This window comes from Myxocyprinus asiaticus, chromosome 9 (genome assembly GCF_019703515.2).
Source record: "Myxocyprinus asiaticus isolate MX2 ecotype Aquarium Trade chromosome 9, UBuf_Myxa_2, whole genome shotgun sequence".
Lineage (NCBI taxonomy): Eukaryota > Metazoa > Chordata > Actinopteri > Cypriniformes > Catostomidae > Myxocyprinus > Myxocyprinus asiaticus.
In genome coordinates, this window is record NC_059352.1 from 17,061,630 (window position 1) to 17,075,384 (window position 13,755).

At 36.4% G+C, this 13,755-nt stretch overlaps 1 protein-coding gene across 1 annotated transcript; it reads left to right on the top strand.

Moving 5' to 3' along the window:
* Positions 1 to 3,307: 3,307 nt before the first annotated feature.
* On the top strand, positions 3,308 to 9,103 carry apof (apolipoprotein F). Its single transcript, XM_051706033.1, has 2 exons — positions 3,308 to 3,504; positions 5,148 to 9,103. The coding sequence occupies exon 2, from the start codon at positions 5,165 to 5,167 to the stop codon at positions 6,515 to 6,517; it is 1,353 nt and encodes a 450-aa protein (XP_051561993.1). The 5' UTR covers positions 3,308 to 3,504; positions 5,148 to 5,164; the 3' UTR covers positions 6,518 to 9,103.
* Positions 9,104 to 13,755: the final 4,652 nt, after the last annotated feature.

Here is a 13,755-nt window from a genome sequence, read left to right on the forward strand (position 1 = left end):
TAACGAGTTAAAGTTCTTACATTAAAGGCTAATAAAACGTGTTTAGCAAACATTTAGCAGAGACGGGTGTTCAAAACACGGTTAAATACACTGTCTTTTGATTATCATAATGATAGCATTGCAGCGTCATCTGTCAGTTTGGTTGCTATGAGATGTCTCTGACAATCAATGTACCCCTAAAAACCACAACGTAATCAGTCTCAAAATTAAAAATAAGATCCCTCTTTGACACATTTGTGTTTAGTTTTCAGGTAATTGTCACTGAATTTCCAATTAATTGAAAAGTCACATCATGCATGATCACCATCGATCATCGTTTTCATGATCGATCATTGTTGCCATGTCCGAGTACCCGAGTACTCGTGCCCATCCCTAGAATGTAGGGAGTTAACGTCCATTATGTCATTTGTGAAAGTAACGAGTTACTCACTACCTGAGTACTCTTTATTTGGATACTTTCTCTTACTCAAGTAATTATGTATGTTAGCACTTTTACTTCTACTTGAGTAATTATTTTTTTTAAGTAATTGTACTTAATTAATTGGTTACTCTACCCACCTCTGCAGACAGGCTCATGCAGACATGTGAACACGTCTTAAGTTGTTGCAGTAAATGAGTTTGTTCCTGTTGTCCAGAATTGTTTTACACAGACACACATATTAATACAAAATTTGGAACAAATGTATGTGTCTGGTTTTACACTTACAAAAACAAAATTGTTTTTTCTTTTGTGTTTATGAGAGATATTTGCTCATCATAAGGTTGATTTAGTAATTATGATCCTTGCCCTGTGGATGCACCATCCCAAGGCTACTCCTTGTAATTTTTGTGATCCAATCATTATAATCCAATTATGACTAAATCAGATTGCCTCCACAACCATCTATCAACTTTTACTACTCCTGGGTATCCATAATCACAAATGTATATAGATTAGATATTCAGCAGCATAATTACTTTTATTCACATGGACACACACAAAAACCACCCGAAGCTCCGATTAATTGGTGATATGTTCAGTTCCCCTATGTATTTATTAATACTTGATATGGCTCTGTGTGTGTGGTCATGGCATGTGTGTCACATGTGACTGAAATGTGTAAGAAACCCTTTGTTTTGGGCCAATAAGTCTGCATGTGAAAATGTGAATCACACATCTACATATTTCTGCTTGTATCTCACTCCCACCCTTTCCTCCCTTTCTCATCTCAGTGAGCACTGATGACTTTGACACCAGAGCCTTTCACAATATTTAATAAGCACCATTTAATCAGAAAACACAGCATGCTGTGTTAGTCCATGCGTGTGCAGTACATTTCGTAATTCATACTTAAGTTGGAGTCCAGTTTTCTAGTGTCCAGATGACACTTTAAAGGGATAGAATAAAATTCTCGCATCATTTACTCACCCTCATGCCATCCCTGATGTGTAGGTTTTCTTTCTTCTGCAGAACACAAATAAAGATTTTTAGAAGAATATCTCAGTTCTGTAGGTCCATACAATGTATGTGAATGGTAACCAAAACTTTAAAGCTCCAGAAAGCACATAAAGGTAGCATAAAATTAATCCATAAGACTCCAGTGGTTTAATCCACACCTTTTTAAGTGATCCAATCAGTTTTGGCTGAGAACACACCTTCTTTAAGCATCTGGTATGAAAATAATATGGGAATAATTTTAATAGGATATAGTAGTATTGACAACACACTCATCTATTTTAGGGTTCTGGTCTTGGATCACATTCCTGCTCCTTGTTTTCCTACATCTATGCTAGATGTAGCTTCTCTTAAATGGCATCTATGCTGAGCTTCATCCAGTTCCAACTGTGATATTAAATATTTAGGGTTAGGGTTTGGCTAATGGCTAGACTATAATAATAATTATTAGCTTTATATAAAAACAAGAAGAGTCTATTGTACATTATGTCCTCATATTGACAAGTAAACGTGTGTGTGCATATTTTTGGAGTTACCTCCAGTTTATTCGTCAAAAGTTAATTCATCATACAGTGTGTTTTAAGGTTATGAGTGAGTGATGAATGGGCATGGAAGCTACTTTTCTTGTGGGAGATTCCAGTTTCTTAAGAGAGCTGAAATTCATTCCATTATAGAAGCCTTGTTGAAACTTTTATAATTGAATGCATGGCAGGAGTTCACAAATGATTACCACTTGTACTGACATCCACCGGTCAACGTCATCTATTGTCAGTGTTTTATCTGGTCACATACTGTGACATTTGCATATTCTAAGTCAGATTTTTGGCATTGACAATGATTATTGCATTGAGACTGACTGTGACTAGTGCTGCAAACATTGAGTCACAAAAAAAAAAAAATAATAAAAAAAAATAATAATAATTACAATCTTTAAGATTATTCCTTATTTTTAAAGAAACAATTTTATACTTTTATACAAAATATGTTTTATTTTTATGCTATTAAAACAGACTCAAAATCCACCATTGGCCCATTGAACCTGCAATGCCCTCTGATGGCAAATTTTGCACACTGAACATATTACCAGCAAAATAAGAAATATTAATTTTACTTTGTTAATGATGTGATATTTTTTGTCTGTTTCTTTATTTTTATTTGTTGAATGTAAAACAAAGAATACTTATGATGTAAAATGTAAGTAGAAAGTAGAAAATGTAAAATTCAGCACTATCTACGTAACTAATCAAATGTAAGCAAATTTGTGACACTGACCTTTTTCTTACTTCATTGAAAGACACAAGATGTTCTTTGGATCATTCTCAGATCACATTGGGATTTGTGGAGTCCATGCCAGCTCGAGTGCATGCTGTCATTAAAGCAAAATGGGGACAAATCAAATACTAGGTTTACTCTTTCAGTTAAACTTTTTACTCAAATTGTTATGCTGATATTATAAATTAATGAGAAATGTTGTATTAAATAATTGAAATTTAAATGTTGAAAATAGTGCATATTTAAATGTGGGGTCTGAGCAGTAGTGTAATATTTAACACTACTCAACCGAGTGGATCTTTGTGTTAGGGTAATGACCTGTAAGCAAATGATAAAGTCCTTTAGCTTTTGTATCAGCACTTTGCTAAATACACATGCACGGTTGCACAATCTTATCCTCTCTCTCTTTCTCTCTCTCTCTCTCTCTCTCTCTCTCTCTCTCTCTCTCTCTCTCACACACACACACACACACACACACACACACACACTGCAATTTATCTGGGTCAAACACAAAGCATTCTCCCCTCTCTGTGGTTTCTGAGAGAAAAAAGAGAGATAATAATAAGAAGAGAGGGGACATGAGGGTAAATAAACAAAACGTCCATAGAGCACATCAACCCTCTCCACGTGATGCCACATTCATCACTGGGCAATGGGGCCAGTGAGAGTGACAGAAAGAGAGAGAGGGCTACAAAAAAAAAAAAAAAAAAAAAAAAAAAAAAAAAAAAAAAAGAGGGGGATGTATATGTTTTTGTGAAAGTTGGATCCTAACACAGAGGTACAATCTGGATTAGAAGGTAAGAGCCTTATTTCAGTTTAAGACATTGTTTCCTCTGTAACTTTTAGATAAATGTAAACAAAATCAAAATGAAAATGCATGTTTGTGAAATTATGTATTTTCAGAGAAGTAATGCATGAGAATATATAAGAGTATACTGGCAATTAATTACCTTCCCAAGGCTGGAAAATTATGCAAATGTGTCTAAAGTGTTATATTACTGTAATGCTCATGTGCTTGTTATTTTTTCTTTTTGTACTCATGTCCTGTGCACACTCTCTTCCTTTTTGTCCAGTTGCACTTTGAAAACGAACACATACTAACCCGGTCTAATGAGAAGTCATAACAATAGTATGAGTTAGTGAAATCGTAAGAAATAATATGAGTTGGCCTGTATAAAAAGTACCACTTTTACTCGCATACAGAAAAGTAAAATAACCATCTAACTATGTAATTAAAATGTTTCCTCAGTTTAACCTCCAACCCAAACCTGAACCTAATCATAAAGTCTAACCCCTTACCTTACCCAAACCCTAAACCTAACCATAATTTTAATAGAAAATCACTGTTGTGTACCATGGAAGAAAGAGAATCTTCAGGGGTTTTGAAAAGGTGTTCTTAGGATTTTTTCAAAAGTTTAAGCGCTAACCGCTAATTTTATGCCTATATTGCATCAATTTAAAATTCTGTTTATTAACTGGTTGGTCTAAAAGTAGTACATTTTTGTATGAGCCAAGTTGTATGATATCTTATGATTTTGCCATCTTGTACAAATTACTACAAGTTGTCATGAGACTTTGTTGGACATACACACAGTCACACAATTACACTTATAGGCTATTTAGGAATCTCATGTACTAATCCCCTATGGCAGGGGTTCCCAAACTTTTTTGTAAGCTGAACCCCCTTGATCTAAATGATTTACTTGAAGCAACCCCTGATATTTTAAGTAATGTAAACCTTTCGAAATATAATAATTTTGTCTTTGTAATAAAATTTTTCTTCTTATTGTTATATTTTATTGAGCCAATATTACATTTATTGTTCTTTTCTTATATTATTTATACATTTTATTTTATTTAATTTACCACTGGCATTTCTATCCCAATTAGAAACTGCACAATCATTATCCATCACAGTCATAAAATTGACAACTATATTTAACCGTAATTTCTGTTTTTATTTCCCTGATAATTTTATAAACGTATGTCATTCCATTTGTGTGTACAGTTAATGTTCTAATTACATTTTTATAAACTTTTGATAGAAGTAACAAAGCCAGGGATGTAGCAACCTGGGGTGGGAGGACTTGTACCCATTTTAAATAAATTTTAACAAATAAAATAAAATAATATATAATAATAATAAAAATACAAATTTTATATTTGAATTTTTAGGAAATTATGCATTTAAGAGTTATGGCAGCTGTGCAAGGAAACTGTAAGTTGTCAAATGACGGAGAACATTTGGAAATATCCTTCAATATTTTAGAAATTCTGTGAATGACAGAAATATTTTGGTGTGCAACCTTTACACTCTTTCAAGAACCCCCGTTTGGGAAACCCTGCCCTATGCTGTGGTCACAGCTGCATATATTTATTATCTGGATACTACATACACGGACTTCACTAACTTTACACATTCCGCTTCTTTTTTGTTCAGAAACACTGCTTTTCAGTATGGCTAAATGGAACTCAAAGCTTAAATGGCTACTTCTGGTTCAACTCTTGCTGTCAGATGTGGTATTTGCCAGAGCTCCACTTGGAAAATACCACCTTTTTGGACTTCAGAGTAGTCTGCGGCCAGTCACTGAGAAAACATTCTCATCCCAATCATTTTTGTCGGAATCTCAAAATCAATCTGGAATAGTGTTCATCAGCCAGGAGGCTGAGCACAAATGGGCAGCAAAGCCAATAAATGAGCAGGTAGAATCACCAGTGGTTTCAGATGAAGAACCTAGTCTCCACCAAGCCCATCAGCTGGTCTTAGACCTCTCTGCCTTGCTACAAGGTCAGCTGCATCTCAAAAGCAATGCAAGCTGCCCGGAGCTTGCTGCTGGGGGTTGGAGAGGAAATGAATTTTCTCAGGAGCTACTGGGGTTGGCAATGGTGCCTGTTTTGGTGTCAGCAGGATGTTTATTTGAAGCACAGGCATTGGTAATGAAGCTCTACACAGTGCTGGGCCAGAATGATACACGTGAACTTTTGCAGGACATACTGGTGCAGATCAAGAGAGGCAAAGAGAAAGAAGAAACTCATATTGGCAATCACACCTTTAGAAATGCAACCCAAACCCCATACCCTCCTTCCATGCTAAGCTCTGAGACACAGCACCACCTTCTGGCTGTAATGTTTAATATCAACCAACTAGCTGAGGTGGGAGAGAGAGCTGATGGTTATAATGGCAAAGGTGGGCCTAGGGGACAATGCAAGGGTTGGATAAGAGTGAAGGGCACCGTGTTACTAGGGCAGACCGCATACCAGAGTGGGACTTTGCGTCTTGAGGAGGCACTGCAGGCTTGTCGAAGTTTGGGTCTCCATTGTGCAGGTGTGACCCAAGATGGCAGCTCCAGCTCTGGATCTTATTGTGTTATCATAAGGCCTGGTAGCAGATTAGTGCCTTCATCTTCCTCAGAGAGCTGGATTCAGAGTTGCAGGAATGGGCCTGTACGTTGGCGCAGAAATGCAGTATCTCAGTGTGTAAATGAAAAGGAAGAGCGAGTGTATACTGTGGTGGAGTGGATTCCTGCAGTCTCTACGCTCTATAATCTAGGCACAGCTGTTTATTATGCTTCAGTCAACTGCTATGAGACAGCAAAAGAAAGAGCAATCCTCAGCACTGTGGATCTGGGCACTGATGCCCTAATGGCTGTAACTGGAGGAACCGCAGGGGTGGCTGGTTATGCTTTAGGAGCAGGCCTAAAAACTGGTGTAAAGACAGGGATTAAATACCTGCTAAACAGCATAAAACAGGAGGAAGACCTGCAAATGAACCAGAACAGCTGGGAGGATGGAACTCTCTCAATCCAATAAGAGGCCAAGGGAAAATGAATAAAAAGAACATAACATAAGAATTAGAAGGACAATAACACTGCTTCATTGAACAATGCTTCATTGCAAGGATTTTTTCCACTTCTATAATAAATGTTTGATTTATCATATCATTAAAATTTTATTTTACATGATATGACCCGATTAAAGGTAAGTGCTGTAAACATTTTTTGTTATCAGTGCCATTGTAGAAATGCACTATTCGCAATCAGCCATAATTAATTTATTATGCAAACGTAAGTGTCCAATAAAGGGGGGTAATCGAGGTAAAGTGAATAGTGTTTGACTGACCATATAATTTTAACATGTAGCCTACTACTGCTGTGTTTGCAGACTTCATATTATGTAAATGCACATAATATAATTTTTTTTCAAGAGTACTACTGATTTCTTTATGTGTAAAAGTTTTAAAGGGGACCTATTATGCAAAATTCACTTTTACATGGTGTTTGAACATAAATGTGGGTCGGCAGTGTGTGTACACAACCACCCTACAATGTTAAAAGTCCACGAACTCCTCTTTCTTATATTTCTATTAATCTAAAACGGTGTCTCAAAGTGATTGGTTTTCGTTTCTGCTCTAACGTGATGTCACGTTAGAGCAGGCCCCACCCACGACTGGTGACGGACTCCACCCTATTATCATAGATCCGCCCCGAGTGATCTACACACAGTCCGCCAATTATTTCCACACTGGAGCAGCTACGGTGAGAAGAATAATGTCTCAGCTTCGTAAGCGTCATAAGTGTTCTGTTGTTGGCTGTAAAAGTGAACATAAGAGTCCCGGCATCAGAGCCACTGAAGACGCATTGGACAAGTTTTGTTTTTGAAGCAAATGTGCCCCAAAACATACCAAAATTCATGTATGTTTGTGCAAATCATTTTACACCGGACTGCTTTGTGAAAGAGGGTCAATATAAAGCAGGATTTTCCAAAAATTTGATTCTCAAGCATGGATCAGTACCAACTGTTCGTGTTCCAACTTTATATCCTGAAGATGTAAGTATTGCACTTTATATTTTGTGAATGTTTGCAAATCGCCTTTCTGAATGTGCTTGTTAGCTGATTCCACGGCTAATGCAGATAAAGTTACCATTGTCTCTGTTTGTATTCACGGAGAACAGAGCTATGTCATTATTTTTACGCTTACTGTCTGTATAATTCATAACCGCACCTTTATTATGCACAATACAGTAAGGTGATTGTCTTTTTGAAAACTATGTACATTTTCTGTGAACATAAGAGAGTTGTACTAAATGTGGAATGTTTACTTGCAAAGGCCAGCACATCTGCACAGACTGCTGTCTGATTTGTTGTTGCTGTAGCTGTAAAGGCACAGCCCTCTTCTGGAAAGGTAGCTGGGAGCAGCAGCTCATTTGCATTTAAAGAGACACACATGAAAACAGTGTGTTTTTGATTCCACCCAAAAAGAGGCATTTACAACATGGTATAATAAATGATCAGTGGGGTATTTTGAGCTGAAAATTCACAGACACATTCTGGGGACACCTGAGATTTATATTACATTTTGTAAAAAGGGCAATAATAGGTCTCCTTTAAATTTAGGGAAAAATTACAGAGTGCAACTTTAAGAAGTGAGTTGTATATGTTCGGATCATAAAGGCTAATGTTCACAGTGACAATTAACAAAATCAGTCACAATCATTCAATCATTCGCAGTGTATGAGTAAAGCAATAATATTGAAAGCTAGTGTTCTCATCTCCTACTCTTTTTAATTTTGAGTAGATGAAAAAGAGAGATGATCTTCTGGGCTACACATGGCATGCATGATCAACTTTAATCGAGATTAATTTAAATTATGGCACGTTGTATGTTTATTATGCTTGTTACCATGGCCATGGTTATCACTAAAAACAGTAACACTCAACCATAACATATTTCATTGCTACAGTTTAATCGAACACATACAAAAATGGTGCATGTAATAATGAAATGATTTTAGTCTGTGTACATTTTCTATTTTAATTAGTTTTAGAGATATTTGAATGGACCTTATTCAAGTAGCACCATATTTAATTTTTGACAGGAAGGACACTGACGCTATGAGGTATAGTACAGTCTCTTCAACCAGTTGTACTGTTGTTTAATCCTTTAATGCATACCTCAGGTCTTTAGTGACCTGGGACCTCATTCCACCCCCTGTACCTCATTCATTTCACATACATATTATACATGCTATTTCTTACTTAGGGTGGCACTGATGTGTCAGTGATTGACTTGATTTACATTTGACTTTGCTATTTGACAAAAAAGCAATGTGGAAGTAGACTATAACAAGTGTAACACATGAACAGTATGGTTTGTCTTTTGTCATTTGGGTGTACTACTGAAATTATGTAATTTGTGCATCTATTTCTCAAAAAGTGCCTAAGAAAAAACATATGTGTAGCTTATGTGTGAATTATGTGTTATGTGTAGCTCAATATGTGTTTGACAGCCAGTTTCATTGTGGAAGTAATGAATCCTGTTCTATATTTGTTGCATCATCTCTTTGATATATGAAAAATGAAACAGAAAAATATATCAGAATACATTCTATTCCACTACTTTCTAATTCTCTTGAAAATGCTTTGAAAATTGAAACACTGTTTGGGCATTTTGTAGATCCATTTGTGATAGATATAGTCCTGCTTATCTAAAGACCCGTGCATGGAATAATGTTTGGCCAAACACCCATGCATTTAAGGGTTAAAGTGTTTTGTACTGTTCCACTGATGAAACATCGAAAAAAACATCTTTCCAAGAAATTTCATTTGACAAAAAACTCCAGAAAACATGAGTTGTGGAAAATCTGATGTGATCTACAAGCTTTATACAGTGTACATCAGGGCTAGTCAACCGGTGGCCCGCGGGCCAAATCCGGCCTGCCAATCAACTTTATCAGGCCCTCCAACCAACTTTGAAATACCAGAGCGCTCTCTGCACACAACTCAGCATTCAAAGCAATCAGCAGTGAGTTTAACAACGCTGAATGGTGTGTGCAACAGCATTCAACTGTCATCAGTTGTCCAGACCGGAGCACGTGTTTAAGCTTTTCTGGCAATAGTTTAGTTTCACCGCTTTGCAAAACATGGATCGCACCATTTAGATGAGCATTTGATCGCATCTTTTTCAATCAAATGTATTTATATAAATTGCTTAGTTGTCTGAAGTGCTATCAAATCTACAGATGTAAAAAATGATCACTGCAGTCACAGAAATGTTGTCAGCTATGGGATGAAATTAGACTCAAAATGGTTAACAAATGCGTGCATACTTATTCATCAATTTGATAAATGTTGCAAATGTATCTTACAATCCACAGACAAATGCCTTTCAACTTGTGTCTGTGAAATTCAAAATTAAATTAATGTGCTGGGATTTGTACAAATAGAGACATTTCTGTGAACACACATTTCCCCTTTTGTATAAATATATCACAGTTTGTGTATGCAACCAAAGGAAGATGTTCCAAATCAAACACAAAATGGTCTTGTGAAGTATTGAATGTTCATCTGTAGATCAAATGACATGCATACATTCATTGATGTCTATTTGTGTTGATTCTGTTTTATTCATTTAAATTTTTAGACTTTTGTTTAGCTGTTTTTACCATGGCCGATTCACAGACAAACAACTACCAATGGATAAGTCCTAAATTTATTCATAAATGTGTGCATATCTACCCATTAATTTGAAAAAAACTTAAAGTGCACCTATTATGTGTAGCCCTCTCACCAATGCACTGGCTCAAAATACAAGTATGTCTAGGGGAAATTCAAACTAAAAAAACTACGGGTGAGAGGCACATCTAAATTTACTTTAGTCATAAAGAGTATTTATTAACCAAGTAATGTCTAATAATTAAATACAACCCAGGACCTTCAGATTTTTACTGTTTAATATCTAATGTTACATTTGGAAATAACTTTGTAGATGAACCACTGTGCCCACATTACATCGTGTAAACCCCAATCTCAACGAAATTTACTCAGATGTCCCCTTTAACATCCCCCTTTCTCTGCAGAAAGATCACAGGAGATTAAAATACTAAAACACTATTTATTCTTTTGACTTTTTTTTCTCTTATTTCCCTTTGAAACTGAAGCAACTAATAACACTGTTAATTGAAATCAACACATATGAAACAAAAGAACTTTAAAAATAAATAAAGAGTGATCACATGGAATACAAATTTCACACTAAATATGAAACATTCAGATTCACATTATACTCAAAAAACATACATTCCCAAACAAATAAAAAAAAGAAAATTACCCAGCTGGGATTTACGTCTCTTGTAGGCGCGCAAGGTAAGAGCTCAAATTAATGTGTTAGCGAACAGTTAGGAGTACTCACAAGATCCCACAAGAAAGCGATTCCAAAAACAACACAGTACCAGATTTGAAGATGCACCAATGAAATGATCAGCAGATCCAGTCGTCCATGCATCCATCACAAACCATCTCTTCCAAAGATGAATCGGATGACATGTCCAGGCAAATCCTCCATCTTGTAGATAGGCCCGATCAGCACAGGCCACGAAAACACGTCGGTCTCTCCTAATAAATCGCTCCGCATTCACTCAGTCATCCCTTGAGCTCCGAACACTTCAACCATTTCTTAACACTTTAATATAAAATAAAACACGGGTATTGTCTCTCTTCCGAATACTTTCACAGATGAAACAAAAAAAACAAGATAAACTGCGACACTCTCTTGGAGCGTTGCGCACGCACACACTTTAGGTTCACGCAACTGTTGAATATAAACTATAATTTTTTTGAGCTCAGCGTCTTGTCGACACTCAGTTCCTCCCATCAACAGTCTTTAAGCTGTTCAATGTTTCTACTTTCAAATCAAAATCCTTTTCTTTTTCTCAGTCTTTAGACACTACATGTGTGTACTCTTTTCTCTTGCTTCTTGCACTCCCGAACTCTCTAGAAAAATCTCCTCTTTTTTTCTCGTGACCCCGCCCCTTGAACTCTAGGGGTCAGATTATAAACACTTCATTTCTAAACAATTTAAAGGTATCTCCTAAAATACACCTTCCTATTATTTCTACCACTTCCACATCAATTTTAAACTTTTAAACAAAATGACAAATATAACATTACAAACCAAAAATAAACAACAACAAACACCTTTTTTTACCCTTTTAGACAGTGTTACAAAACGCATTGTTGAAAAATAATTTTGTATACCCAATTTACAAAAAATTGTAAAGATTAAAGCCTTTAAAGTTATGAAAGAACAATGAATAGACTACTAATAGATTTAGTAGGGCTCTACATATGATTTTTAAATGTGCCTAATTTTGTTTTAAAGGTCTCATACAAAAGATTTACATGCATCCAAGGTCAAAAAACACTTTAATTTGCTCATAATTTAAATTGCAGCAATACCTTTTTTCCCAGTGTCAAAAACGACTCCTTCAATGATCTGTGCTAAAGGATTAATTCTAAACTCCTCCTTTCAGAGATCCTACTCTGCTCTGATTGGTCAGATGTCCCAGTCTGTTGTGATTGGTCTACCGCTTACAGCGCATGTCGGAAAGGAAAGGTCCACTACCATATCCGAGTTTCAGCTCCGTCTTAAAAAATTTCTGTTTTGCCTTACCAATTTGAGCCCGAGTCCGATAGTGATACATTGGAAGATCAACCCGAACCACCATCACAAGCACGACGAGAACAGGACGTTTCTCAGTGGTACATTTATATGTAGTTTGACAATAACGAGAGTTAGCCAGTTAGCAGAGGCTAACAGCTAACAGGCTAACAGCATGTACTGGCTGTACACGTAAACAGACCAGAGGCGGGGTTTTTGTTACCAAATTACGTAGGTTAGTACAGGAAGTTAGTCTGGAATTACTAACGACTCGTTTCAGGTGTTCAGAATCAGTTCTTTCTTTTGGGTGTCAATAACTCCATATTTTGTTCACTTTGATTTTTGAAACTTTGCAGACTTTTTTACATTCACAAACAGCTATATAACACACTACATGAAAGGTAATATTTGAAAAACCATAATAGGTGCTCTTTAAACAAATGTGTATTTCAACCCTCAAAAACATGCATTTCAACTTGTAGCTGTGAAATTTATCATTAAATAAATATGTTGGAATTTGTACAAATAGAAACAGATTTGTGAATACAAGTGTTCCTTTTTGTACAAATATATCACTTTGTGTGTGCAACCAAAGGGAGATATTCCAAATCAAACACAAATTGTTCTTGTGAAGCATTGAATGTGCATTTGTGGAACAAGAGATACACACATTCATTGACATCTATTTGAGTCGATTCCCTTTGATTCATTTGATTTTGAGACTTCCTTGCCACTGGTTTTGCCTTGCACGATCCACAAGTAACTTTGTGTGAGCAACTTTGTGATGTACCATCAGGCGGGGCGTGGTTTATTCACAAGGTCAATGAGCAAGTGCTCCACACTTTAAGCAAACAGAGGCTGACATTAGGGGTGTTCAGTTTCGATGTTTTCAGAGTCGACTTCGATTTCCAACCCCAGCTGTTGGAGTCAATGGAATCGACTCTTCGACTCCATTTATTTTCCATCAGGATAGTTTCAAAATTCAGGGCCATGACCATTAGTGGGCAGTGCCTTCCCAAGCGACATATTTTCACCCCCAAATTTGCTTCTCAGGCATGAGTGGAAAATCAATGGAATTATAAGAATCATAGTTTAATTTTCACTCGTATATACTGTAGCTTACTCAGTCCACTGCTTATTGCATTCAGTTGCCTCTCCATGATGAAGTTGAAGTTTTTCTGTAACTGCTGGTCAGTTTCTCCTACCCAAATCCAAACACTAAAGTTAGTGGGATGGGAGAAGCTTACTTTAGTCTAGATGACTTCCATGCTGATGGAAAAACACATATTTTCGATTCACTTCAATAACTATTAATAGGCATATTATGGAGACATAATAAAATAAAAAAATATATTAATTTGGACCATTGTTTCTAGAATCAAGATATGCACACAAATCTACAAATAGGTGGACTCCACCCATCGTCTTCTCAAGCCAATCAGATAACGGTCACATTACTCAGACCAATCGTAGCACATTCTATCTTCAACTAATCATGCTTCGTTTTACTATCAGGGTGGGACCAGAGTCACAGTGCTCTCATGAGCACGGAATCATACACCTACAGATAAGCTCCAAGGTCGCAAACTTTTAAAGAAATGGACGCCATCAG